Below are 25,998 nucleotides of genomic sequence, written 5' to 3'. Positions count from 1 at the left end.
AAACACAGTTTGTTTTGTAGTGACATCTGCAAGGCAAAGCGGCGAAGCCACGTCATTTTGTCAATTTTTGGAAGTGTGTAATTGCCTTGTCAGCGGCACTTTAAAATCCAAAAATGAATATTTTTCGTCTTCTCGGTGATTTATCTCACCTCCTAGCCATTGTAATATTACTTATGAAGATATGGAAGACCCGATCGTGTGCAGGTTATTTCATTATTATTACTTATCGTTCCCGGTTCTATCGGTCCAATTTATCGCTAATTATTGTCGATGTGTAATAAATATAAAGTTGTGTTCGGCTTTATCAGTTGTGATCAATTGAGATGTCATTTAGAGATACAACGTTTTCGCCAAAGCTATTATTCGAATTGTGAAGTATTGAAATTTACGTGATGTGTCAAAAACACCGTGGCTCAATGCCCACCATGTTTGCTAGATTGAATAAAACAATATTCAACTGTTGTTATGTTTTTTGACGTTCTGCCGCATTCTTCGGCCGAGTTTTAAATCTATTTGTAATATATAATTCTAATGACGTAGTCTTTTTTTACACCTACATTAATATTCTTCCTTAAACAAGTCACCAAAATTTTTAACCCTGTCTATCTATGTAGGTATCCATAAATAGGGGTTGGGACATTAAGGTACCAAAACCTAAAGTAAACGAAACCGATTTTATCTTTCACACAAACAAAAGAATGCTTTACTTAAATTGTTACAGAAATTTTAAAATAAATTAGGTTAAGTGCCCCAAAAAGAGTATACGCGTTGATTCGATATATCCAAATAGCTTTCCTGAATTAAAAACTGTTGCCTGCTAGGCGTAATACAATATTCGTAAACAAAACTGAATTTAGATAAAGTTAATACCATTTGACGTAATCACAGCTGTCACATGTCAAATCATACCACCATGGAAGGTATTCCGATGACGTTGTCTTATCCGAAATCCTATCAGGGGTATTCGAGAGATAATCAATAGGCTATAGTAATTCGTCTATCGTAGGCCTGAAAATAACATGTTTAGTATCTCCTGTCCTGATCTAGATTACTCTTTGACAATTGGCGGATAGAATATGGACAGTGTTTATATCATAGAGGTATTAAATAAAAAGAGGGGCAAGGAACAGGCTTTCTTATACAACTGAATGAAGCAGGCCAACAATAGCCGACAACTTACAAGCAATAGCGATGCGATAAAAAAAAATGCAGGGCATCACAGAGGATTTACTTTGGTCATTATAACGTACCCATATAATTTAATGTTAACGTGGAAATTTTGCCGCAAATTGATTATCAGCCTGCTTCACCATACTTTCATATAACCTGCCGCCCTTGGTTGGAGTGCCACAGCTCTGGTTGGAGCTTTACTTAGATAATCTCTGCTTTGGATGTGAAGCACATCTTGGTCAATTTATGATAAAGTAAACGAACTAACTAAGTTGCTCGCTCAACATTACTCTTTTTCTCTGGTCATTATCATTCATATGATGCACTTGACCTAGTCAGCGCAGTCTCCTAATATTGATCAATTGAACTGCACTGGAAGCTTTGTACAGGCCGTATTGTTGCCGTCCTTAAGAGCATACATCATTGAATCGGCAAATAATTTTCAACAGTAGGTGCGATGAATTTTCGCACTCGTTGCCAATCGGAGACTGACAGTCGAGGTGTGCGCACATCAATTTGTTTTGTCATGGCGTTAGAGGACTATATTCTTAAATCGTGTAAAGATGACTAAAATACTTTACGTATGTACTTGAAAAAGAAGACATGTCATTGAATATACTATTATTATTAGTAATATAACAATAAACATAATATTAAATGGACGCATGTTGAATTTTTATGACAAATTATATTTCGTTCGGCACTTGTCATTTGCACAATCTGTGCATCGCCTACCCACGATCTTTTAAGACCATGCCTCAACTGAAGCCTTAAGTTAATATCCAGGTTTTCCAGGCAGATAGACGAGTTTTGATGTGCGAGCAAGCTTAATGTAAGAAAAATCTAAAAATTACATGTAGCGCAATGGGCATGTTGGACATAATGTGGAAAGATCACAAAAGAAAGCAATGGATAAGGAAGCAGATAAGAGTATGCGTTGTGATAGAAGTCGCATAGCCGATGAAATGGCAATGGGCCGGATGTGTCGCTCGGCGAGTGGACTAAAGTGGTATGGCCCACAGGGACGCCCTAAAACACGCTGGATAGACGAACTCATAAACCTTAGTGGATGTACGTGGCAGCGAAGAACTAGGGACAAATCAGGGGTTTTTATCGCGTAACAACACTGTGTTATACATATGCGATCTAATTTTTTATTTTGTTTGCAGGAATTTCCGGCAAGTCGCAGATCCTGTTTGCGATAGTGTACACGACTCGGTACCTGGACTTGGTGACCACGTTCATCTCGGCGTACAACACCTTCATGAAAGTGGTGTTCATTGGAGCGTCGTACGCCACCATCTACCTCATCTACTTGAAGTTCAAGGCCACCTATGACCACAACCATGATACCTTCCGGATCGAGTTCCTAGTGATACCCGCAGCAGTATTCGCCCTATTGATTAATAATGAATTTAGTGTTTTAGAGGTGAGAAGAAAATTTTTGATTACAGTATAACCCCTATTTTACGTTTTTTAAGGGACTGGAAAAAAAAACCTAATTGGAGGGAAAATGTAAAAGGGGGGTATTGAAAAAAAGAACATTAAAATTTTATGTTTCTAAAAAAATACCGTTTTATTAAAAAACAACATTCAATTAAAATTTTTATTGAAAAAATCATGTACATGTATATTAGTTTGTTGCATTTTTGTTTTTTTGTTATGTAATTCTCTTTCAAGACTATATAAACATTTAAAAGTGTCATCTTGGATATCAGCAAAGCTTGTAAAGTAGGTTTTTAAACCCTCGGTGAACCTCATTGCTTCTTCTTTTGTTGGAATATCAACCTCGTCTTCATCAGACAGTTCTTCAGAAGCGCGCGTAACTCGCATATTTTGAATATTTCCGACGTAAATCGCGGGAAAGAAAAACGTAAATGCGGGTATTAAATGTACTGAAATACATCAGGACCGAAAAAATTACACGCAATTGCCGGGAAAACGTGAATACCGGGCACGTAAAAACGAGGTTATACTGTATCATTATCAGTAAGGCTACTAAAACTTTCAGGTATCTTGGTTTTGATGTCACGATTTTCGGTGTCTTTTGACCACCGTCTCCCCTATTATCATACGTCATCTTTTACTCCCTTTGTCTAAATTACATTACATTTTTTAATTTCGCATTCGTTAAAAAAACATTCACCAAACAGAAGGTAGTGCGGTGACTATTATTATAAAGGTAAACGTCAACGTGACAGAACTGATAAGGCATGGGGCGAAGGTGAAATCTAATGACTTTGAGGCGACCTTTTTTTTAATTGTCGAGTTGCATTGTGTTATAATAAAAATGTTTCTATGTCACTTTTCAGAGTCTCAAAAAATGTTGACAAGTCTAAAAACATCTATTCTCAGGGCAGCTATTTGTACGTTTGGCTCTCTGTGGTAAATGAGGAATGTGTTTAAATTTTAGTAAAATGTTCAGTTCATGTTTAGTAAAAATTCTCAACAAAATAACCAGCCTTACAATTCACGTCATATATGGAAATAAGACAGATTTGATTCTAGATAGATAGATGATAATATAGTAATAAAAGTGAATGTTAACTGTGTCAAAAATAAATAAAAACACGTCTATTGTCGTCACCCTCTCCAGGGATACTTGTATTAACGGATATGGTTAAATGCAGGAAAAAATAGTAGGTTGAATTTCCACCCGATGAGTTAATCATGTTAAGGGGGATGTCATCAAAAATTGTGATTTCATAGAGACATCTATTACACGATTTGCAAAGCATATACGAAAAATCATATTGGAATATCATTCCAATTCAAAGAACCTTCGAGTCATCTTAACTAGATGTCTCAGTATTAAAAATTGATGAATAAATTGAAAAACCGGTGCTATAATTACAGTTGTTATTTAAACAATGGTTTTATACATTTATATAACGTATTGAATTTTATTTCAATCGAACTGTCTTCATATTTTTATAAAAATTGTGACAATCGACCTAGTAATAATAATTATATGAATGTAGCTGAATAGTCCAGATTCTGGATTTTATAGTCATTCTAATGAATATATTATTTTACAATATCCTAAAATTATACAATATTATGGAATAATATTTAAATTTAATATTTGATTGACTTATCAAGCTGGTGATAATAATATTTTGTTATGTATATTGTCTATGGTATTTGCATGACATTTGGTATCGGCATGATAATACTCTATACATAACCTAAAATATTTCGTGTTTCACTTAATTTCAAAGTTTGACTTAATATTGTTCTACTATCATAACTATTATCCATGTTGTACATATTTTCAGAAATATTAAAACCAACAAAATCTTGAATTTATTTTCAGGTAAGATTAATTCATATTATTAATATTATTGTGTTCAAAATGTTATGAATCAAATTTTTACGTTTGTTTGTGAGTTACCAAAATACGTTTAATTTTTTAAGGTAGGTAGCATGTTAATCGTGTATTAATATTTCCAGGCAACGAGCAGCTAAGTGAGTTATGCCCATTCGAATGGAATAATGGAATTGAAATCGATGAACCCTTTATTGATTCAAATTTATCATACAAACCAAACTCTTGTCACCGATGAAACATTAGACATGGTATCATAAGATCAGATACCTCCTACTTCAGGTATGTTCAGAATCGTTGAATTTATTTATATATTGCACAGTAAATCACTATTATGCTCACAATGGCCGAGCGGCATATAATATTGTGGGTCCCAGGTTCAAATTCTGGGTCTGGCAAATACCCATGCGTATTGTTTTTAATTATTGGAGTCAGAATATGGACCTATTAGATTGAGCAAGTGGTTAACTTCCATTTTCTCGTGACAACAAAAAATCTCTTAATACAAATGTCCATTCTATGTAGACGTATGTGATCTTATTAAAATCGGACATGGCCAAAAAAAGAATAGTATAATGTCGCAGTTCTATTATTATTTATTTGGTATTATGTATGAGATAAATTAATTGACAATGAAGCTTTGTTACAAATATATTACTCATAGGTACATATACTTAATTATAATAATATATTTTATGATTATTTATTACAATTTAAAATTATGTATCATTTATAGGTGGATACCATTCATGATGCTGCGGAATGAATGCGGAATACAAAGCCATTCAGGACAAAGGAAAATAATAAGGTGTTTTTTGCAGTTGCCGGAATCGAATCGTACCACGATTTTAGATAGGAATTCAACAGTAATCCACAGTGGAGACTATAAGTACCTATTTACCATGACTGATAATGATAGGAAGGCTTGAAAGAAAAAGAATCTTGGTGTACAATGTTTTTTATTTATTATAAAACAATTTATATCAGGACATAATTTTATGTTACATTCGTCATTGCTTATATTTTAATAGACAATCATTCTGTATATTATATGCATTCATAATGAAATATATAGATAAATTCGCTTCATTACAATTTACATAATTTGCCTTTATTTCTGACTATCGCACTGTGTACGTAATACGTCTACAATTATTTATAATGTCTGTATTATGCCAATATGTTTGATAATTATCAACCTATTCAGTTCTTCACAGTAACTGTTCACACTTATGGGTAACTTTCTTGAGATTTCATCACTGTTGTCGAAGAATAGCTGAATTTTAGAGTCAGAGGTAAGTTGTTGCCAGTGCTGCGTCAGTATTCATGAATCTTTGAAAGAAGCGGTTGGCAATTTTGGCGACTATGGAATCTGCTATCTTGAGTAGCCCCCCCCCTCTGGATTGGGGAGACGAAGATGATGATAACTGGCATGATGGCAATTTGCAGAACAGATTCTATACCAGAAAAAGTGCAGTTCACAATGTGATCCATGTCCCATTGATGTTAGGTTACAATTGAAAACAGTTGGACAAATTAACAATCCGTTGTGGGTTGAAGCCAGACTCAAAAGAATGACAGAGTCCAAATTTGGAAACATTTACAAAATGAGAGATTGTACTCCGCGACACAATACTGTCAAAAATTTACTTTTTCAAGGTCATGTTGTAACCAAAGACATTACATATGGTATAAATAATGAACGTGTGGCTATTCATTTACACGAACAGAAAAATAATGTAAAAGTTGAGGAATGTGGCTTTTTCATAAGGAAAAATTTACCATTTTTTGGCGCAAGTCCAGATGGGTTAGTAGGTAATAATGGAATAATTGAGGTTAAATGTCTTCCTTCAATTGGCAACAAACGAATTTATGAAGCAGCTCAAGAAAATAATATTTGCATCAATGTCGTTGATTCCACTCTTTGTCTGAAAAAGACTCACATTTACTGGTTCCAAATACAAGGTCAACTGTATATTGCAATGAAAGACTTTTCCGATCTAATTTTATATGCTGACAGTGGAATAGAAGTTGTAAGATTAAATCGTGATCCAAGTTTTGAGCAAGAAGTCATACCCCACTTGACTTACTTTTACATGCACTCATTTCTTCTAGAGCTGGCAGATAGCCGTATCGAACGAGGTATGAAAATACGTGAACTTCAATAAAAGGTCCGCATCCAACGCTTTTATTGGATGACCGTTGAGTGAAAGTGCGCGAGCTAGCAGACATGGTCTTTTTTCTTCTTCTTTTGCCCCCCCAGTCTCAGCTCCTAAAGTCATACCACCGCACACCCAGTATTCGTCACAAACATCTGTTTTCGAGGCTCAGTATACGGTTGCTCTGAGCCTTCGTAAGGTGCCATGATTCGCTACCGTAAAGCAGCACCGTCAGAATGCAAGCATCGAATAGGCGGCATTTGGTTTTGACCGAGTACAATCGTGAGTCCCAGACATTCCGCATCAAGTTGAATGTTGCTCCAACCATTCCCATTCGGATAGCGAGCTCTTTCTGCAGAATGCCATCTCCCGTGATGTGTACCCCCAGGTACTTGAAGCTGTCAACACTCTCAATGTTTTGTCCGTCGCTAATCAGAGGGAAATCTGGATCAGGCAGACATGGTAGGCATTTCAAAAAGTGCTGTATGAGTACATTGCATATTGACTGAAAATTTGGACATGAGAAAGCTGTGCGCAAGACGGGTGGGTGCCAAAATTACTCACAATGGAACAAAAACTGCATCGTGAGGATGTTCAATCGAATGTTTGGCGAAGTTTCACAGCAAGAAAGCCATACTATTCGTACCGTCAATACAGAGCTGAGAGAGATGTGCGTGTGGTAATGGTGCGACGGCCGAAACCTCCGTCATGCACCCTTTTCACCAGAATTATGAAGATTGCTTATCGTTCAGCAAAGCAGTATCACCTAATATAGCCGAAACTAAATAACGCGCGAGACAAATTATTACTATGCAGCCTGTTGACTGTCTCTTTTATGCCTCCGATTTAATATCTATATTATATTCCCACAAGAAACATTTTAAATAATTTAAAAAATATTAGGCACTGGTATCTTTTCAATGTTAAATCATGGAAATATTAAGTATTGTGTTAAATGTGAAGTGCAGAAATATTTTGATGCATTGTAACAGTGAATTGCACTTACCCATAATACATCAGAAGAATTGGTAACAATGCCATACCGGATGAGATGGCACACCCCGATGTTCTAAAGAAATATAAATAATGTTGGTGAACATTTCAACATCATTTATATGCTGTCGAAGCTCAGGATACAGTTGCTCCATACCACCCATAAAGCAATACAATCAGAATGCAAGCGAGAAATAGGAGAGTACAGCTATGAATCCCAGACATTCCTCATCGAGACGAATGTTGCTCCATACCACCATAAAGCAACACAATCAGAATGCAAGCGAGAAATAGGAGAGTACAGCTATGAATCCCAGACATTCCTCATCGAGACGAATGTTGCTCCATACCACCATAAAGCAACACAATCAGAATGGAAGTGAGAAATAGGAGAGTACAGCCATGAGTCACAGACATTCATCGAGATGAATGTTGCACCAGCTATTGCCGCTCAGAGAGCGATCTCTATTTACAAAGTGCCATGTTATATGATGTGCAACCGTAGGAATTTAATGGTGTTGATACTGTCGATGTATTGTCTGTCACTAATCAGGGGGAAATCTGCATCAGGACAGTTGGTAATGCCATAAGGCTTGTTGTCAAGCCAACATGAGATGAATTTTTATGCAGCCTGTCGATTATCTCTTGGTGATCGATTATCGATTGAGTTATTTTATATATTTGACGTCCCTAACATAACATTGCCATCGAAACCATTATGATCAATAATATTATCAATAAGTATATAAGCCTAATGAATGAACACATCTAAAAAAATAAAAATCCTATTTCTGTAACAGTGCCTTCCTATCTGTCGCTGTTTTTTGTGCCGTCATAACGAACGCAGGTTCACGTATTTTCATACCTCGTTCAATACGGCTATCTGCCAGCTCGGGAAGAAATGAGTGCATGTAAAAGTAAGTCAGGCGGGGTATGACTTCTTGCTCAATACTTGGATCACGATTTAATCTTACAACTTCTATTCCACTGTCAGCATATAAAATTAGATCGCAAAAGTCTTTCATTGCAATATACAGTTGACCTTGTATTTGGAACCAGAAATTGTGAGTCTTTTTCAGACAAAGAGTGGAATCAACGACATTGATGCAAATATTATTTTCTTGAGCTGCTTCATAAATTCGTTTGTTGCCAATTGAAGGAAGACATTTAACCTCAATTATTCCATTATTACCTACTAACCCATCTGGACTTGCGCCTAAAAATGGTAAATCTTTCCTTACGAAAAGGCCACATTCCTCAACTTGTACATTATTTTTCTGTTCGTATAAGTGAATAGCCACACTTTCATTATTTATACCATATGTAATGTCTTTGGTTACAACATGACCTTGAAAAAGTAAATTTTTGACAGTATTGTGTCGCGGAGTACAATCTCTCATTTTGTAAATGTTTCCAAATTTGGACGCTGTCAGTCTTTTGAGCCTGGCTTCAACCCACAACGGATTGTTAATTTGTCCAACTGTTTTCAACTGTAATTGTTCGCAATCAGCATCAGAAGAAACCTCCGCTCCCAAAATCTGTAAAATACTATTCATTTTGTCCTGCAATTCAGTTTCAGATATATCAGGCTTAGCGGCGTTAGGTCCGTATTCACAATCTGGCCCATTATACGTATTGAGATGCACTCTTCTATACGAAGAAGTAAAATTTAAACGCCTGGCTTTGAGAGTGTTTTTTCGATGGATCCGTCTAAGTACCATTTTTTTTGTGGTTTCACCAGGTGATTTTCCAGTTATATCTTTGTGTAAATTTGTAATATGAGCGGAACCCATTGTATGAACTATACCTGCACCAAAGCATCTAGCCTCGTAGCTTTTACTTTTAGAAAAGTCAACTCTTTTCCCACCTGTCAATTTACTGACCAACGCCATATAACTCTCTGCAGCGTTTGTGGTAATGTTGGTTGTTAATCTATCAGCTTTGCGTATTATTGCATCTAGATGGAGATGTATGTCTAACATTAAACGTGATTTTTCTAAATACGGTACGTGGTTTATTTCAGGATTTTTTTTCTTGCAGTAGTCTGCCCGGCATTCTGAGTGGCTTCCAAACACATGATTAGGGCCATTTTTTAAATCCTTTTTTAATTGGGTAACATTGCCATTTGCCATCTTAATTGCACAACGTGCGGCGGCCTTCAGACGTTTGATTTCTTTTCGCAATAAAGTGCGGCTGCGAGAGTCATATTTTATATTATTGGCCATTTTGTAGAGTTTACTTGTGTAACATTTCACAATATGATTGGCACATTCCAATTTTCTTATTTTATACCCAAATGGAGCCCTCTCTCGCACTCTAGCGAACACACTTGAATCGCCATCTCCAATCAAAAATTTAACCCATACCTTATGTTGAGCATATATATATTTCAAATCTTCCACTATAATGGTCTGTTCCATACCAGTAGATGGGCCTGAATAAGAAATATTACACTGATGCTCACGTTTTTCATTCTTACTAGTTGAGCAAATTTGACAATATTTGTTCTTCACACCCAAGTATATAATTTTCCCAGTGCGTTTCCCTATTATGCAGGCCACACCAGAATTAGCAGAAAAACTGTGTCCATAACTTCTTTTCGACCATCCTCCATCAACAATTACTGTAATGTATGGGTGTCCCTCATCAAATTCATTATTTTGTACAGCTAATTCTCTCTCCAATAGTATATTTTTGGTCATTTGATCACTTAAACGGCTTTTCCACGACTTCGCTACTTTTTGTTCATGTTTTCGGAAACTGGCACTGCACATGAATGGAATGTTCATCGTACAGCATAATTCTTCTGCCTGACTATGACCAATACCAACATTCAAAGCACCCCATACAAACGACGTATTTGTTGTTGATCTAGGTGGCTCAGAACGTACAGTGGCTGTCTTATCACAAAATCTGCATTCAAAGTGCAATGTAGACAAAAGCCCATCTTTCACTTCTCGCTGCAATGTAAATTCGCCATCGGTGCAGGTTAATGGGTGCAATGAGATTTCTTTCATCTGTTCGATAAAATATGCAATGTCGACAATGCGTCTTCCCGAAGGTGTGTATTTCTGAATGACTTCGTTAGATCGCTCAACTAACAATGGTGGAAGATCGTCATCAGTCATAGTAATATCTAAATATTCTAAATCCTCATCATACAGCACTGGCTTCTGTACCATGGACGCGCTTGGCTTACTCGATTTGGAATACGTTCGAAACACGGGATTTGTAGAAATATTATGTTGAAATAATGACGGAGATTCGCAAACACTATTTTCCATGGTTACATCGAACTCGCAAACGTTAGTTGCCGTGCTGGCATGTTGAAATAACAACGGAGATTCGCAAACGTCATTTTCCATGGTTACATCGACCTCGCAAACGTTAGTTGCCGTGCTGGCATGTTGAAATAACGACGGAGATTCGTAAACGTTATTTTCCATGGTTACATCGAATTCGCGAACGTTAGTTGACGTGCTGGCATTTGATTCACAGGTTACATCGGCATTTAAAGGCAACGTAGAATTTTTTAAGTTTCTAAAATAGCGATCACGCTCGGCGTGTAATCTCTGCATCAACATAGATTTTTTAGATCTCTTACTTCGAAATTTTTTCCTGGCCTTTGTTACAAGAGAATCTGTAAACTCCATAGTTAAAAACCCTGCCTATCTACCTAGAAAAACCGCAAAAAATATGAACTGAATTCACGTTACAACACTTGGATTAGACACTGTTACAGCCGCTATCTACCCAAAAACTTTAGATTCTTAATCTAACTATTCCACCAAGCAATATCAAACCAACACTAACTAAAACTATTCTACCAAGCAATATCAAACCAACACTAACTAATCTATCGACACAACTTCCGTACCTAACTGTCCTAACTTTCGAAAGCAATGGAAAACTGTAAACAATAAAAATCAATGTCAAAAAAAGTGCGATGTTGCCAGATTAGCACCGTTGCCACATCTGCATAGATAATAAAATATTCTGTGAATGCTTACTAACCGCACGTATCTACATACGAGGTAGGTACCTATTATTCATGCGAACTAGAATCTAATACAGATGACAGTTATTTCGGTATCGCACGTTGTTGCCGCTAGAGGCAGCACGTCCTTGACGACTGTATTTAATTGGAAATTAGTAAATAACATAATAAATATAAATTAAAATATTACGTTAAATATATCTAAAAAGTAAGAAAAATATATTGAACAGGCCCACGTTTTCGCTTGATGCAATTATTGAAAATTGAACATTTTCATTTTTCGTAAAAATCGATTGTTTTTAGATTGAAAAAAAAACATTAAAACTATAATTAATTGATAAAAGAGATTCACTAGTTCCAAGAAAACTTATTAAACAACATTAATTCGATAATTTTGTTTCAAGAAATTACTTGGAACAATCAATATTTATTTTAGTAAAACCCTTATTTTTAGCCGTTTTTTCGAATTTGTCGCTTTATCTTCGAAATAAAAAAATATTTTTTATTTTTCCCATTGTATTTAGATAGGTATCGATCGATTAAAATATGTTTAAAGCTTTAATTTGATAATGAATTTCTATGCCTCTCCCCCTTAAGAGTGATCCATGGTAAAGTTTCACCAGAATTTCTATCTCTAATTTCGTGGGTGTGGGCTCGAATAAGATCATAATATTGTTTTCATTGTATTTTATCCAGATTAAGGACTATATTATTATGGGCTGGACCAATGATTGCCAATCATCGTTTAGAACAGTGCACCTCAGTTTTGCATCACACCACACTATCCAAATTATACTTTTTGAAGGTATACTTCTTTAGTCGCATTTGGAAAATCAGATCAGAGTGTATTTTTGGCGTGTGACATGTAACACATAATTTATTTTCTCACACAAAAATAAACGCACTCGATTGGATTCGAACCACCGATTGTTTGGTTATCAGCCGAACGCACTACCATTACGCCACAGTATGATACACCAATCGTGACTATAATACAGTATAATATTATATTTAAGAATTGTTCCGTTGCCTAGGCAGCGAATTTATTATTGTCGGCCATTTGCAATTCCTTACGTAAACAAACTATTAAACGACATAGTGGCAGTTGTTACTTTAAAAATAAAAACAAAGATAAATAATTATATAATTTAGTAATATAGGTTAAAGTGTATAGAAATAAACCAACGGCGTTCCAATATGCGGTCCTTTTGCTTGAGTGTGTAATTTAACAAGATAATTAAGAGCTAGTCGGAGAATCTAGGTTATCACAAGTTTTGTTTTTGTTTTGTTACGCCAAAGAAGTATAACTTCTAACGTGCGTATATAAGTACACACGCCAATTTTTTTTTTGTAGCAATTTGTGTATTTTACCTGAAAAACATCATAATTCTTAGTCAAGAAATTTAAATGATAATATTGAATTTTTGAAAAGTGATAATACAAGATTACATAGAAATGTGGTTAACACTAGAGATGAAAACCAATCATAAGACGTTAAGTAGATCGTTGAATTTTACTGTGCGCAAAAATAATATGATACGGCACTCTTTCCGATCGGTCGCGGCACACTGGTAGGGAAGCTCTGGTTCTGACGACACATAAACATAATGAATCAATTCAAAAAATCTTAATTGACTATTTTTATAAAAAAATAATCACGCTATTGAATTCAACCAGGCATGTGATAAATCTTTGGCACCGTGTTCTTATTTGGCCCCTCAAAAACTATTTCTACCGTGGACGATTCAGTTCTGATGTTCAACAGGTATTTTGGCCAAGCTCTCTTAACCGGTTCTATGCCTTCAGCGTGTTTTATTGCCCTATGAGGCCGTGAGCGGCAGGCAGCACGTACAATTTTTGCGAGTTATCTCGTCCGACTTTAAACTTAAATTACTAGCCACTGTCGATTGATTTACATAATCTAAAAAGTCACATCTGTTTGAATAATTATGAAATACTAAATCACAAATTATCGGTATTACAGCGATTTTAGTAAGAGCTTCGCTCTACATTCATTGTGTATCATTAAAAATCTGAGGCCTGTCAGATACTGCCATAGTAATATCGTGAGGCATAGAAAAAGGTTAAAGTATGTGGCCTATCCAGTGCAGTCTCTGCAATCTTTTCACTCCCTTAAAAAATCCCAAAGATACTAGATATCTTTCCGCTTTTCACTGTGTTCTAATACCTTTACATTACAGAAACCCACGTTCTAAAATGTATATACACCTCACAGTTTAATCGAAGCGTATAAACGTATCATACTGCATACAGAAAAAATCAATGATTACTGAAATTGTTTTAGCGGTGTTAAATTTAATTGATTTTATCATAGCGGCACTTGTTTTAACATTGCCCATCTGGTTGCAAACAAACATTGTCAATAATATACCACATCAGCTGTACACACAATTGATTATTTTAGATTATCGTAATATATAATACGAACATATTATACACCGAGTGGATAATGTGTCGGCCTATAATTTCATGGGTCTTAGGTTCGAATCCTGGGTCTGGCGACAAAAATATCACATCTTGTTTTTCAATGTATGTTTGGGCCCAGAGTGTGGACCTATTATGTTGAGCAAGTGTTTAACATCCAATTCTGGTAAAAATAAAAATCAGTTCATACAAATCTCCACTCTGTGGAGGCCTTTATCGACTGCTTAATCTGCAAACCAGCTAACTCCACTTTTGACCGAAAATAAGATTTTGATGGCATTTTGTTATAAAGCATGTTTTCTATACTCACACAAAACAGCCAACTGCTTTAATAGTAAAATTATAAAAACATAACTGATTAAAATAAGGGTAATAAATTGCTGTTAGTTTGGAGTTGGTACATACACAAAAAATCCTTATTTGACAAATTATACAATGTGAAGCTTGCTGGACCAAAGTAACGCATTGTACACATGCGTCGGCGGAGGATTTTGAATCTTTCTGCAAGTGAAGTAGAACCTTAAAAAACTGATTAAAAGATGCATTCGTGATAGTGAAGATATAAAACAAATCATTGTCTCACTGTATGACATAATAAAATGCAGTATGTGTTGTCAATTTTTTTGATAAAGCAATTGCTTTTTAAATCTTATTTATTATCTTCTTGATACTTGTAATGGGCCATTTTGCTGATATTTGTTAGTACATAATTGCAATGTGTAATTATCTTGCTCTCAGAATTTGCATTGAATGACATTTGACATCTGAGTAATGACTTTTTTAAATGTATTTCATGATTGCAATTATTGATTGATAAGATTTTCACGAGTGTACCACATTCTAACCTGTGATGGTTACTTTGTTGAATGATGATTAATTGTGACATAATATAATTAATATGTGACATATAATTAAAAATGAGATATCACCGAATACCTATTCATGCATGAAACAGAATTCAAAGGTGTAACTGCTTTGTTTAAAAAGATATAAACATTTGATTCCCAACATTGTAGTATATAATATACCCTATGGAATCGGTTTATAAAATATTATTATAATATCAGCAACCCTATATATTTTGAATGTTTTGGTTTGACTCGTATTCCTAACAATAAAAATACAGTATAACCTCGTTTTTGCATGCCCGGAATTCACGTTTTCCCGGCAATTGCGTGCGTGTAATTTTTTCAGTCCCAATGTATTTCAGTACATTTAATACCCGCATTTATGTTTTTCTTTCCCGCGATTTACGTCGGAAATATTCAAAATATCGTCGCCGTAGATGGTCAAGGGAGCCAAGCCACAAATTTGGCGAAAATGACTAAAGTACACAAAAGCATTTTAAAATCATCAAAGATGCAGTGGTCAATGGATTTAAGCCACAAAACTCTTTTGACTACATTTTTTGTTCATTTCAATATTCAGTGGTCAAGAGATATAACACACATAACTTCTAAGATACTATTTTTTTTAGTTATTTGTACAAAATAATAAAAAGGTAACACCACAAAGTATATTCTATGTTCAAAATTTCACCGTTATATCTTTAAAAACAAATAAGTTCAATAAAAAAATGTCATTTTTAATTGTCGCACAAAATCTCTGCATGCCTGTTTCTCAGCATTATGATTTTGTGGACTGGCTCCCTTGACATCTATGGCGACGATATGCGAGTTACGCGCGCTTGACAATGATTGGGTCGTAACATTCGAACGGCGTAAGGTGTTTGGAGGGAAAACTCCGTGTCTTTAGAACGGCGCACGGTGATTGGTCGGCGAGCGACGCTGTGATTGGACCGAGTTCGGCGCATAACAAGGTGATTGGTCCACTGGTCGCCATCCAGGGTTTAAAAACCTACTTACTTACAAGCTTTGCTGATATTCAAGATGACACTTTTAAATGTATATATAGTCTTGAAAGAGAATTACATAACAAAAAAACAAAAATTCAACAAACTAATATGATTTTTTGGTACTGTTCGGTTATCAGAAATACAGCGGAAAACACATTTTGAAAATAGCCGATAAACTGGATCATTTGTTAGGTTAACCTAACCTAAACTAACCCAAACTAACAAATAATAGCTAAAATATATATATATATATAGCTAAAAAAGTAGCTAATAATATTTATAATATGTTAACATATTTAAAATAAATGTATCATATGAAAATATATAATAGCTGTGGAGGGATGTATCTCTTAAATTTCAGCTTAGCTGAATATATTTGTGATGCATGATTTACATCGCAATTGAATATAACGCAGGTAGCTTAGTTGGCAGAGCACATTGGCGCGAATCCAGTGGGCGCAGGTTTGTATCCTGCTGGGCATCGTATTATTTTTTAATAAGATCTTTTCAGTTTTCTTTGATGTGCTTTCAAACTATGTAGATATCTTCAATTAAAAATGTTACATTGTCAAATCTTGTGAATTATTCGTTGAATAAAAAAATAGTTAATTGGATGATTTATAATTTTCTAAAGCTCTTATTGTACATTTCGTATATTTATTTGTTGTATATTAAATATCTACTTACTCATACATAGGTATGTAATATTATATCTTTGAATTCCTTACTTATTAATATGATAACAAGGGCTGCGCGACTTATCAATACTCTGACTAGAGACGTATACATGTTGCTTTTTATTAGGTATACTTATAAATTGCTTCACTTACTCTTATTTAAATTACATATCATTTTGTGAACGTCGTGGATTAATAATTCTATATGTACGCTATGGAGCTATTATGGAGCTTTCTATATTCTGTTACGCGACTGAATTGTCTTAAACAACTGATTTAAGAACAATACGCATACATAAAATAATGATAGTTAGGTGGATACAATTTTCAGTCCTAATTTGAAAACATATATCTCTACGAAGTGCAAGTTATACCCACCTATTAACGTACCCTTCTTTACGAGGAATAATTATTATTGTTAGTCCATTCGCCCAACCCACTAAATTCATTCAGTAGATCGAGTAGGTACACGCTGAAAAAACAATATGCATTATTTTTGCCATCTGCCGGATTGAACCCGCAACCCACTGTTTCGTAGATGGCTACGCTACATCAGCCGCCGTGTGTACAAAATCTTGTATTTCGATAAAAAATATATACTATATTGGTGTATACCACAGCTGATGATGATAAATAATATTGTATTGAAAATAATTCATTTTAAAGTTGTTCACTTTCTTCATTTATGAAGCGATTACAAGCAATTCAAAATCTGTCATCGATAGAGAACCTTTTTTGACACGTACAGTTGATGAATTTTAAACAAGCAAATTTTTCAGTGATAAAGTTACCCCATCTCATAACGTACCTATCTATATAAATCAGTCATTTAATAAATAAGTACAAATATCACCAACCAGTTAGTTTTTTATTAAAGTTAATTTTTATGTACGCAACAATATGCACCTATATTTCGTTATTATTGTGTTATTCAATTGAAAATGTCTGTTACGATAAAATATGTTGTATATCAAAATTACAAAAGTAGAAAAAAATTTTTAACTTTCATATTAAGTGTTTATTAAAGGAATATGTGTCTAGGTACCTGTCGTTTTATATCATGAATAGTTTTTTTTTACTCTTTATGTGCATTTAAATCAAATAATAATACCTAAATACATGAATAAATGGGCGTGTCTGGAAATCTGTAGGTACATATACAGTTCGCCGTATCCGAAATATTGTATCGGTAATAATATATGGTCGTATATTAAAGACTGTTCAACCTCTTTAGGTCGTATAGTACTGAGATAAAATTCATGTCTAAATAAAACACGGTTCTTGTCGGTTTACAGGAAGCCAGTGGCAAACAAATTTTGAAAATAGCCGATTACTGGATAATTTTTTGTTAGGTTAGGTTTTCATTATTGAATTTATGAATTTTGCCACAATCGGCTATGAAAATTGAATTAATATTCATATTGAATCTAATAAAATTGGATACCTTATCTTATAGTATACGGTCATCTCTTTCCGATAGAAAGCTCACCGTAAACTGTGCCACGGTGAAATGTATTACGTACAATTTACATGTAACCTTAAATGGGACGGGCGATGAGTTTTTTTTAAATTAACGGTAACCTACATTTTATCTACTTAAGGTTTTATAACTAATTTAATCACGGTAAGTAGTAAAGTGTGTGGCATTGCGGATAAGTAGCTCTGTAATATTCTAAATCTAAATGTATTAACGTAATATTTATATTGAACGTAAGTGCAAAACCTTTAGAAGAATGTAATTACAGCTGACGCAATACATAATATTATATAAAAACATAATATATTATAATTATATAATAATTATTCAAACGAATATTTCCAGAAAACCTATTGTTTTGATACTATACACATACTTGGTAATGGTATCAATATGATACTTTTAGAATATTTCAAGGTCCACGGACAAAATCTTTCAATATTTGTAGGTATCAATTAATTGGTATTTGTATGCATAGTAGTTGTACGTACCTACGTACCTAAAGTTCTTAGAAATATAATTATTAAAACATGTATTTTATACGCATTGTATTAAATGGTTCACTATTGCTTACAATAAAATTGTTGCGATAGAAAGAACTATAAAAGTGGTCACCCGAGAATTTTAATTGGTACATGTTATTATCAATTGTTTGCAATACGCCGCTCAGCTAAAATTATTTTCGCAAGATAATTATGATAAGTACCTTCGCACCTGAGCTGGCAGAAAAAACAACTGACAAATTGTAGAAATCCATACTAAGAATAATTTGGGCAAAAGTCTCCTTAGGATATTGGATTCGTCCACCAATTTAATGTGTTTTTTTTATGGGTTGACGGTTAAAAACGTCAACAGGCCGGTGTTTACTGATAACCAAACAGTAGCGATTTTTATAATAAAATTTTTTTTTTTTTTAATTGAATGTTGTTTTTTTAATAAAACATTATTTTTTTAGAAACATAAAATTTAAACGTTCTTTTTTTCAATACCCCCCTTTTACATTTTCCCTCCAATTAGGTTTTTTTTTTCAGTCCCTTAAAAAACGTAAAATACGGGTTATACTGTATATAATTAACATGAAAAAAATATTAGTATTGTTTCATTGAATAGCAGTAAAAGACCATTTGAAAATTAGGTCTGATTTACAAAATATTGAACAGTTATGTAGAATTTTCAATCCCATATTTAACTTCGAAGTAACCCTTTGTTGCACTTGTATTACTTTAATCCTCAGCACCTCAATTATTAAAATATGTATGAATGTATATTCATTTTAACACTACAACAGCACATGAGACCCATTGACAGTGTAGCGAAATAGTAGTGTGGTTAGTAATATAAGTGAAACAAACACAAACACACAGACTTTGAGAAAATCACTTAAATATATTGTGACCTCACCGGGTACAGAGCTTGGGGCTCCTGGATGAAAGGCCAGTGCCTAACGCACTGGACTATCAGGGCCGACTGGTTAAACACAGTGGTGGCTCTATCTGAGGGGGTTCAAGGGAAGTTATATGTGCAGTCTGCTTTAGAAATGTAATCCCGCAGCAGGTATTTTATATCGTACAATAATTGCTTTTTAAGGACGAGGATTGCTCACGACTGTCAGCACGGATCGTTGGATCTGGTTGAGTCTGCGAATCTGCCGGTGTTATTAGGTCTTTGTGGAATAGTTATATACATAGTGACATTATTTTCTAAATTCTTGTTAATGATTATTAAAAGAATCTTGTGCTTAAAACTTAACAAACCCATTTTTTGCTCATTTTCTGAATAGGCAGATATGATTTGGTTCCTGGTCATTAGTCTATTTTGCTTTCGTAATAAACTTGTTTGACCTACATAGTGATGTATTTTAAGTGCTCACTGTTGTTTATGTTTGCTTCAGTGCGATATTTTATATTCTAACAATACTAGATATTAATTTATGGCAATACTAACAGATTTATCTACCTTTAATAAAAATGTTCAGAAATGCTATTAACAATAATTTTGTATGGTTATTAAATTAAATATAATATTATCGTTTAAGAATGGAAAATCTCCAGTAATGCCTGCCGGTATTAGATTATAAAAGATCTTTGACAAAATGTCTTTTATGAACTCACTCACTACTAGTGCACATCAACCAAGGTCTTGGGAAGTTGCTTTTGGGACATGGCTACATGTAAATTGTACATATTACATTTCACCGTAACACAGTTCACCGTGAGCTTTCTTATCGGAAAGAGACCGTATACTATATTGCATTGGCATCTCTATAGCACCGAGATGACTAACAAATAATCCAGTATATCAGCTATTTTCAAAATTTTGTTTGCCAGCGGGCTATGCTTCCTGTAAACCAGCAACAACCGTAAAAGACTGAAAACATAAATATACATTTGTTGTCCATTTTTTAAAATTAACCTTTATAAAATATTTTATGTAGCGTAATAATTAATGCCCTCTCGTGTTTTATAAAAGAAAACCGTGCTATAAAACATTTTTTATAGTCTATTACCAGCCTGTTGACATGATCCGAGTACACTCGTACGAGACAGCTTCATACTCTGACCGCGTTCTCCTCTTCCGAGCTAGCTCGTATAGTAGTAATTAGTGTGAAGCTGTCTCGTACAAGTGCGCTCAGTCAGAGTGTACTCAGATTGTGTCAACGCGAATTAAGAGTAATCATATTATTTTTCGAACAATTTATTAATTACCTACTAGCTGGCTGAATGTGTAAATGTTTATTAGCCATAAATTTATTGTTTATGGTTATATTGAAAATGTTCTATTTTCAAAACCCTTGTAATAAAATTATGATCAGCTATCTTAATAAGTATAATATTTTTTAATTCATTTTTTGACTGTCATGTTATAGATTTTGTGGACGTTCTCAATCTATTTGGAGGCGGTGGCCATCTTGCCACAGCTCTTCCTCGTGTCCAAGACCGGAGAAGCTGAAAGCATCACCTCACATTACTTATTTGCACTCGGATCATACAGAGGTCTCTACCTACTCAACTGGGTAAGAAATCGCATCTTGTTTTCACGTAAATGGATTCGACGTAGAAAATAGAACTTGTTAAAGTTAATAACAGTGTGGAACTTCTGTGCAACTTGTTACGCATGAATCTTCTGCAATGCGAAAAGATTGCAGTTAATTTATGCATTACTGTCGAACAAGATCTTCTTGTCAACGTGTTAAAACTGTGAGCAATAATACTATTTTTTATATCACAAGCGAACCAATATAGGGTAACAATATTCATAGCTAAAAAAAGCGTAGATTTGAATACCAATGACTGAGTGAAATGCATTTATTTGACTAAACGATTAAGTGCAGCGCGCATGAGAGGGATGCAAGATGTAATGTGCATGTTCTATTTATGCGATCGTGCAACAACGTGTGTCAAGAGACAGCTTATGTGTTGCAGACAGGAAGATAGGACAGATAAATCAAGACATAATATTATTCGTTTATAAACGTGCTCTTTAACCCATTCGCTGCGGACCTTTTAATTAATATTTAATTACCACATTTAAATAACATTATATCTAATGACCACCCGATGGGGAACGCACCAGTTGCGTTGGACGCAGTGAATGGGTTAAATTACAATCTATATAGTTTTAGTTATAAATGACAATGATGACATTGACTCATAATAATAAAAAAATGCAGTACATAAAAAATTACAATTAGATGGTGGTATTGAACATGTCAATAGACAAAGTATTAGAAAGAGAATGCATTTTCAGTATTAAAATGTTTAATTTAGCAAAATCAACATGAAGTTATTCACATGTCTAGTGAGGACACGAAACCGACGTAATTTTACTTTGTGGTAATCATTTTATGTTTGATTGTAGGTATACCGCTATTGGGTTGAAAACCACTACGATCTGATTGCGATTGTGGCCGGTGCCATGCAGACTATTCTCTACTGTGATTTCTTCTATCTCTACATTACTAAAGGTAAGGAGTCCTTCGACCATGTCCGATCCTAATAGGATCATATGGGCCTCCACAAAGTAGAAATTTAATGAACATAATCGTATACCCGTGTCTGCCCAGCCTTGATTTACCAGTTAATATAGTGAATCCACAGAAGATATGCATATATACTAATCTACAATTTGTAGTCTTAGTTCAATGAAAATATGTAAGTATAACTGACAAAGTTTAGTGTGCACTATTTATGTTGGGTAATAACAACCTACCTCCACCCTTGATTTTGCATGCACGCTTAACTCATAGATAGTGGTGTTCACATAATTTCATGTACAGTAAACTCCCGATTATCCGTGTGCACATTATCCGATTTGTGGATGAACGCCAACCGCTCACGTGAATACTCAAAAAAGACGAGACTGAAACTCGAGTATCTAGCTAATGTATTTCAATGGCGGCTCGCTGACGGCAAGACTGGAATCTCTCAGTTTCATAACGTCCGCGACCGAAATCGAAGAGACGCGACATGCTAGTCTCCAAGTCTCAGATTCCAGTCACCCATAAAACTGTGGTACCGATATCAGTAGATTCGATGAAAAATCATATTTTCTTACCAAATTTGGTAGCACTGAACTGAAATAAACCAGCAATAAAGATGTCAAAATTTAAAGATGGGTGAACCGATTATTAATTTAAGATATGTGGCAGATATTGAGAAATACTCATGCCTATATAATTACAGGCTGCCAGAATATTCCCGTAAAGATATTACGGAAAAAGCTAGAATGAAGTAGGAAAGACAATGGGGTTATGAGATTATTAGGTTTCAGTATCGCCGTGTGCGAAGCATCAGTCACTGGCCAGTTTATGAGTTTCATCACCAACCAGATCGTCAGATTTTAGTTTCTGCGTAGCGCATGGCCTATCCGTGCACAATTCGGTGTATACAACGATATAACAGCTCTTAGGAAAATTTGAACTGATATTTGAAGATTATTAAAATATCCCTGCAAAAAAACCAAAATCACAGATTTTCTTAATAAATAATGAGTATAAAACATGTTAAAATAATTGTCTGCTTTAGTTAGTGGTTTTTTTTAGTTAGTTTTAGTTCTGCTATAAAATGTATTTTAAAAAAAAAATCCATAGTTCGGATTATCCGTGTTTTCCGTTTATCTGTGCCGCACCTCTCCACATCATTAGCCCGGATAATCGGGAGTCTACTGTATGTAAGATTACATTTCCGACCATGTCCGATCCTAATAAGATCGTAATACTGACCTCCACAGAGCGAAAGTTTGTATTAACAGATTTTGTTTTTACGAGAAATGGATGTCAGCCACTTGCTCAACTTATTAGGTCCATACTCTGACTCATACTCAAATTGAAAAACAATATGTGTACTTGTCAGACCCGGGATTTGAACATGGGACCCACGATGATATAGGCAGATGCTTAAGCCGCGCGGCCATCGTGGGACTATACATGGGGTAGATTACAGAGTAAAATTTTACTTATGCTATATAAATTATTATTAGTGCTCAATGGGTAAAAAATTAATTTCGAATTACGAATTATTAAAAAAATATAGGTGGTGTTTTGTGAGATTAAAATTTCGAATTATGTGTGCTTTAAATCATCATGTTTTATAATCTGGCGTTTATTGTTTTCAGTGCTTAAAGGAAAGAAACTCCAGCTGCCGGCATAATCTCATTAGATGCGGTGTCAGCGTCCAGCGTCACGTCACATCGTTAAAGGAACCTCGTGTGACAGTGTTTTGAACAATTAACGGGAGAACATTCAATATTAAACAGAATAAAATGATTAATCTAATTTTGTCCTTTGTTTACTGAAATAATGTACCTATTTTGATTATTGTGTATCTGAATATTTAGAATTGTCTTTTTTTGTAATAATTATTAACGGAATTCGTTTGATCCACATTACTTCCAACAGTTTTTTTTTGTGACTAAATGATAGTTCTTAGTATAATTATGAGTAAAGAGATGTATTTGTTTCCATTAACGGAGAGAGCATCTATTGTAGTAAAAACGTATGAATATGAAGTAGTTTTTTAATACGGCGTGCTATCAATTATTATTATATAGTTTATAGTCTAATTGGGCGCATTTTTTTACTTATTGTTATATTATTAATGCCAAATAATTAGAGTTTTGAATAATTATTTAACTTTTGGACGTAGCTTTTGTTTCATGAATTACAAAATGGCGAGTCAATTTTACATTTTCGGTAAATATTTTTTTGAAAATCTGTAAAGCGGCATATTTTTTTTTTGTATAGTTTTGTTTAATAATTATTAAGGGCAAATAACATTCTTCGTTAATTTGTTAACGGCTAGTTTCTATGCATTCGCTCGCTGTGGCATTTTAATTTTTATTATCACCCGACTAAATCCATTATTTAAATACAATTTCAGTCGAGGCTTAAAGTTGAAGTCACTACAGTTATTTCAAGATGTTTATTTAACAACTGCACTGCACATAAAACAATACATTTCCAGCGATGGCAACTCCTTGTCAATCAATATTATAATATTACTATGTATTACAATCATCGGAATGGAATTGGTACAAATATGTTTTAGTAATTAATTAATCATATAAAAATGCATTGATATTGTTAGCAAAACAGTAGTTAAACAAGCTTTGGTATGTAGCGTTTTGTTGACTTGGTATTTTTTCTGTTTCCATAGACATAATTTGGCCAGAATTTTCTCTATCTAATATTATGCAAGAATTTATGTTGATTTTAATATTTCTTATATTAGAGCTTCTACGAATTGGTAATCAATAATATGGACAAAGAACTGTACAACTTAGCTGAAGTGTACCGCTGTAATGACGTCCTAGAAATGTAATTTTTTCTGGACTAGGTCATCAGTTTGCTAAGACCGTATTGAAAATTTGTTTAGTACAACATTGCAAAGACACTTTCGGTACCTACGGATCCATTATTATAGAAAATGTTTATTAAAAACCTTCTTTCGCAGAAATGGACTCATTCTATATTGATGTAAAAGTTACTAAAGATATAAAGAGATCTCTGAGATAAAGACGTCTTTTTTATATTGTAATGAATTATATTTAGATGAATAATTGAGTAAATTCTATAATAACTATACATATCTAAGTAATTAAAGCAAGACAGTCAATTTGCTCGCAAATAATGTATTCATTGTTGCCAACATCCGAGTTTTCTATCGTTACCAATTGAACTACACTAAAAAGTTTAATAGAATCCCTCTTTATTAGTTCAAACTTTGCATGTGTTTTTTTTTAATTTCTTATTAGATGTGCAAGTTTTTGTTTCAATAAATAAAGACATGTATTACAGAGAAGATAATATATTTAATCAGTTGCATGTTTGTGGTGTATCGGCCAGTATATAAATATTGAAAATCATGGATGGAAACAGATGTAATATCAAACGCTGATAAACGCTTAATTAACGCAATGTACTTGGTTTTGCAATTAATTTATCGTTTGGCTTAGTTTAGTTTAGCACCGGGAGATTGTTATTTATTCATTTCTTGATTGTATGATTCGTTTGCATTAATGAAAAGTATTACGAATTAAAAAGAAATTGCATTTATTTTCTCACAATTGATTTTGCGTCATTGAAATGAGTTAATTGAGCACAATAAACATATTAGTGACGTATTGTTAAGTTTTATTTCCGACCGCTGCAATCTAATTATGTTTCAAGGTGTAAATCTCTCAAAATCAGTTTTAAAATAATCGATATCGATAGTAAAATATAATTATTAATGAAAAATGATTGATTGTAACTAAATTACACGAATAGTCTTGAAAACACGCAGACCGTCGTAAGCAACTATTACACGCAATGATACAGATACCAATTGGATTGTCTCAACACTGTGATTGATTTATAATATACATTTATGTTGGTAGTGTTAAAAAATATAATTAGACC

At 34.1% G+C, this 25,998-nt stretch overlaps 1 protein-coding gene and 1 long non-coding RNA gene across 2 annotated transcripts; both read left to right on the top strand.

The window, feature by feature from the left end:
• The first annotated feature begins 7 nt into the window (after positions 1–7).
• On the top strand, positions 8–25,998 carry KdelR (ER lumen protein-retaining receptor). The gene is made up of 5 exons (XM_085949423.1): positions 8–204; positions 2,340–2,599; positions 20,968–21,114; positions 21,960–22,065; positions 23,715–25,998. The coding sequence occupies exons 1-5, from the start codon at positions 114–116 to the stop codon at positions 23,747–23,749; spliced, it is 639 nt and encodes a 212-aa protein (XP_085805549.1). The 5' UTR covers positions 8–113; the 3' UTR covers positions 23,750–25,998.
• On the top strand, positions 4,308–5,600 carry LOC147070336 (uncharacterized). Its single transcript, XR_015070968.1, has 3 exons — positions 4,308–4,486; positions 4,624–4,780; positions 5,235–5,600. It is a non-coding gene; the product is annotated as an uncharacterized LOC147070336 (long non-coding RNA).

The sequence above is a fragment of the Rhyacophila brunnea genome, unplaced genomic scaffold, assembly GCF_057557595.1.
Source record: "Rhyacophila brunnea isolate RB1 unplaced genomic scaffold, BYU_Rbru_1.0 scaffold_22, whole genome shotgun sequence".
NCBI lineage: Eukaryota > Metazoa > Arthropoda > Insecta > Trichoptera > Rhyacophilidae > Rhyacophila > Rhyacophila brunnea.
This window is presented reverse-complemented; position numbering and strand designations above follow the sequence as displayed.

Excerpts from the sequence above, each read along its gene's own strand:
- KdelR (XM_085949423.1), top strand. The coding sequence starts at position 114 with ATGAATATTTTTCGTCTTCTCGGTGATTTATCTCACCTCCTAGCCATT. Across the intron at positions 2,600-20,967 it reads ATGAATTTAGTGTTTTAGAG|ATTTTGTGGACGTTCTCAAT; the intron begins GTGAGAAGAAAA and ends GTCATGTTATAG. Across the intron at positions 22,066-23,714 it reads CTATCTCTACATTACTAAAG|TGCTTAAAGGAAAGAAACTC; the intron begins GTAAGGAGTCCT and ends TATTGTTTTCAG.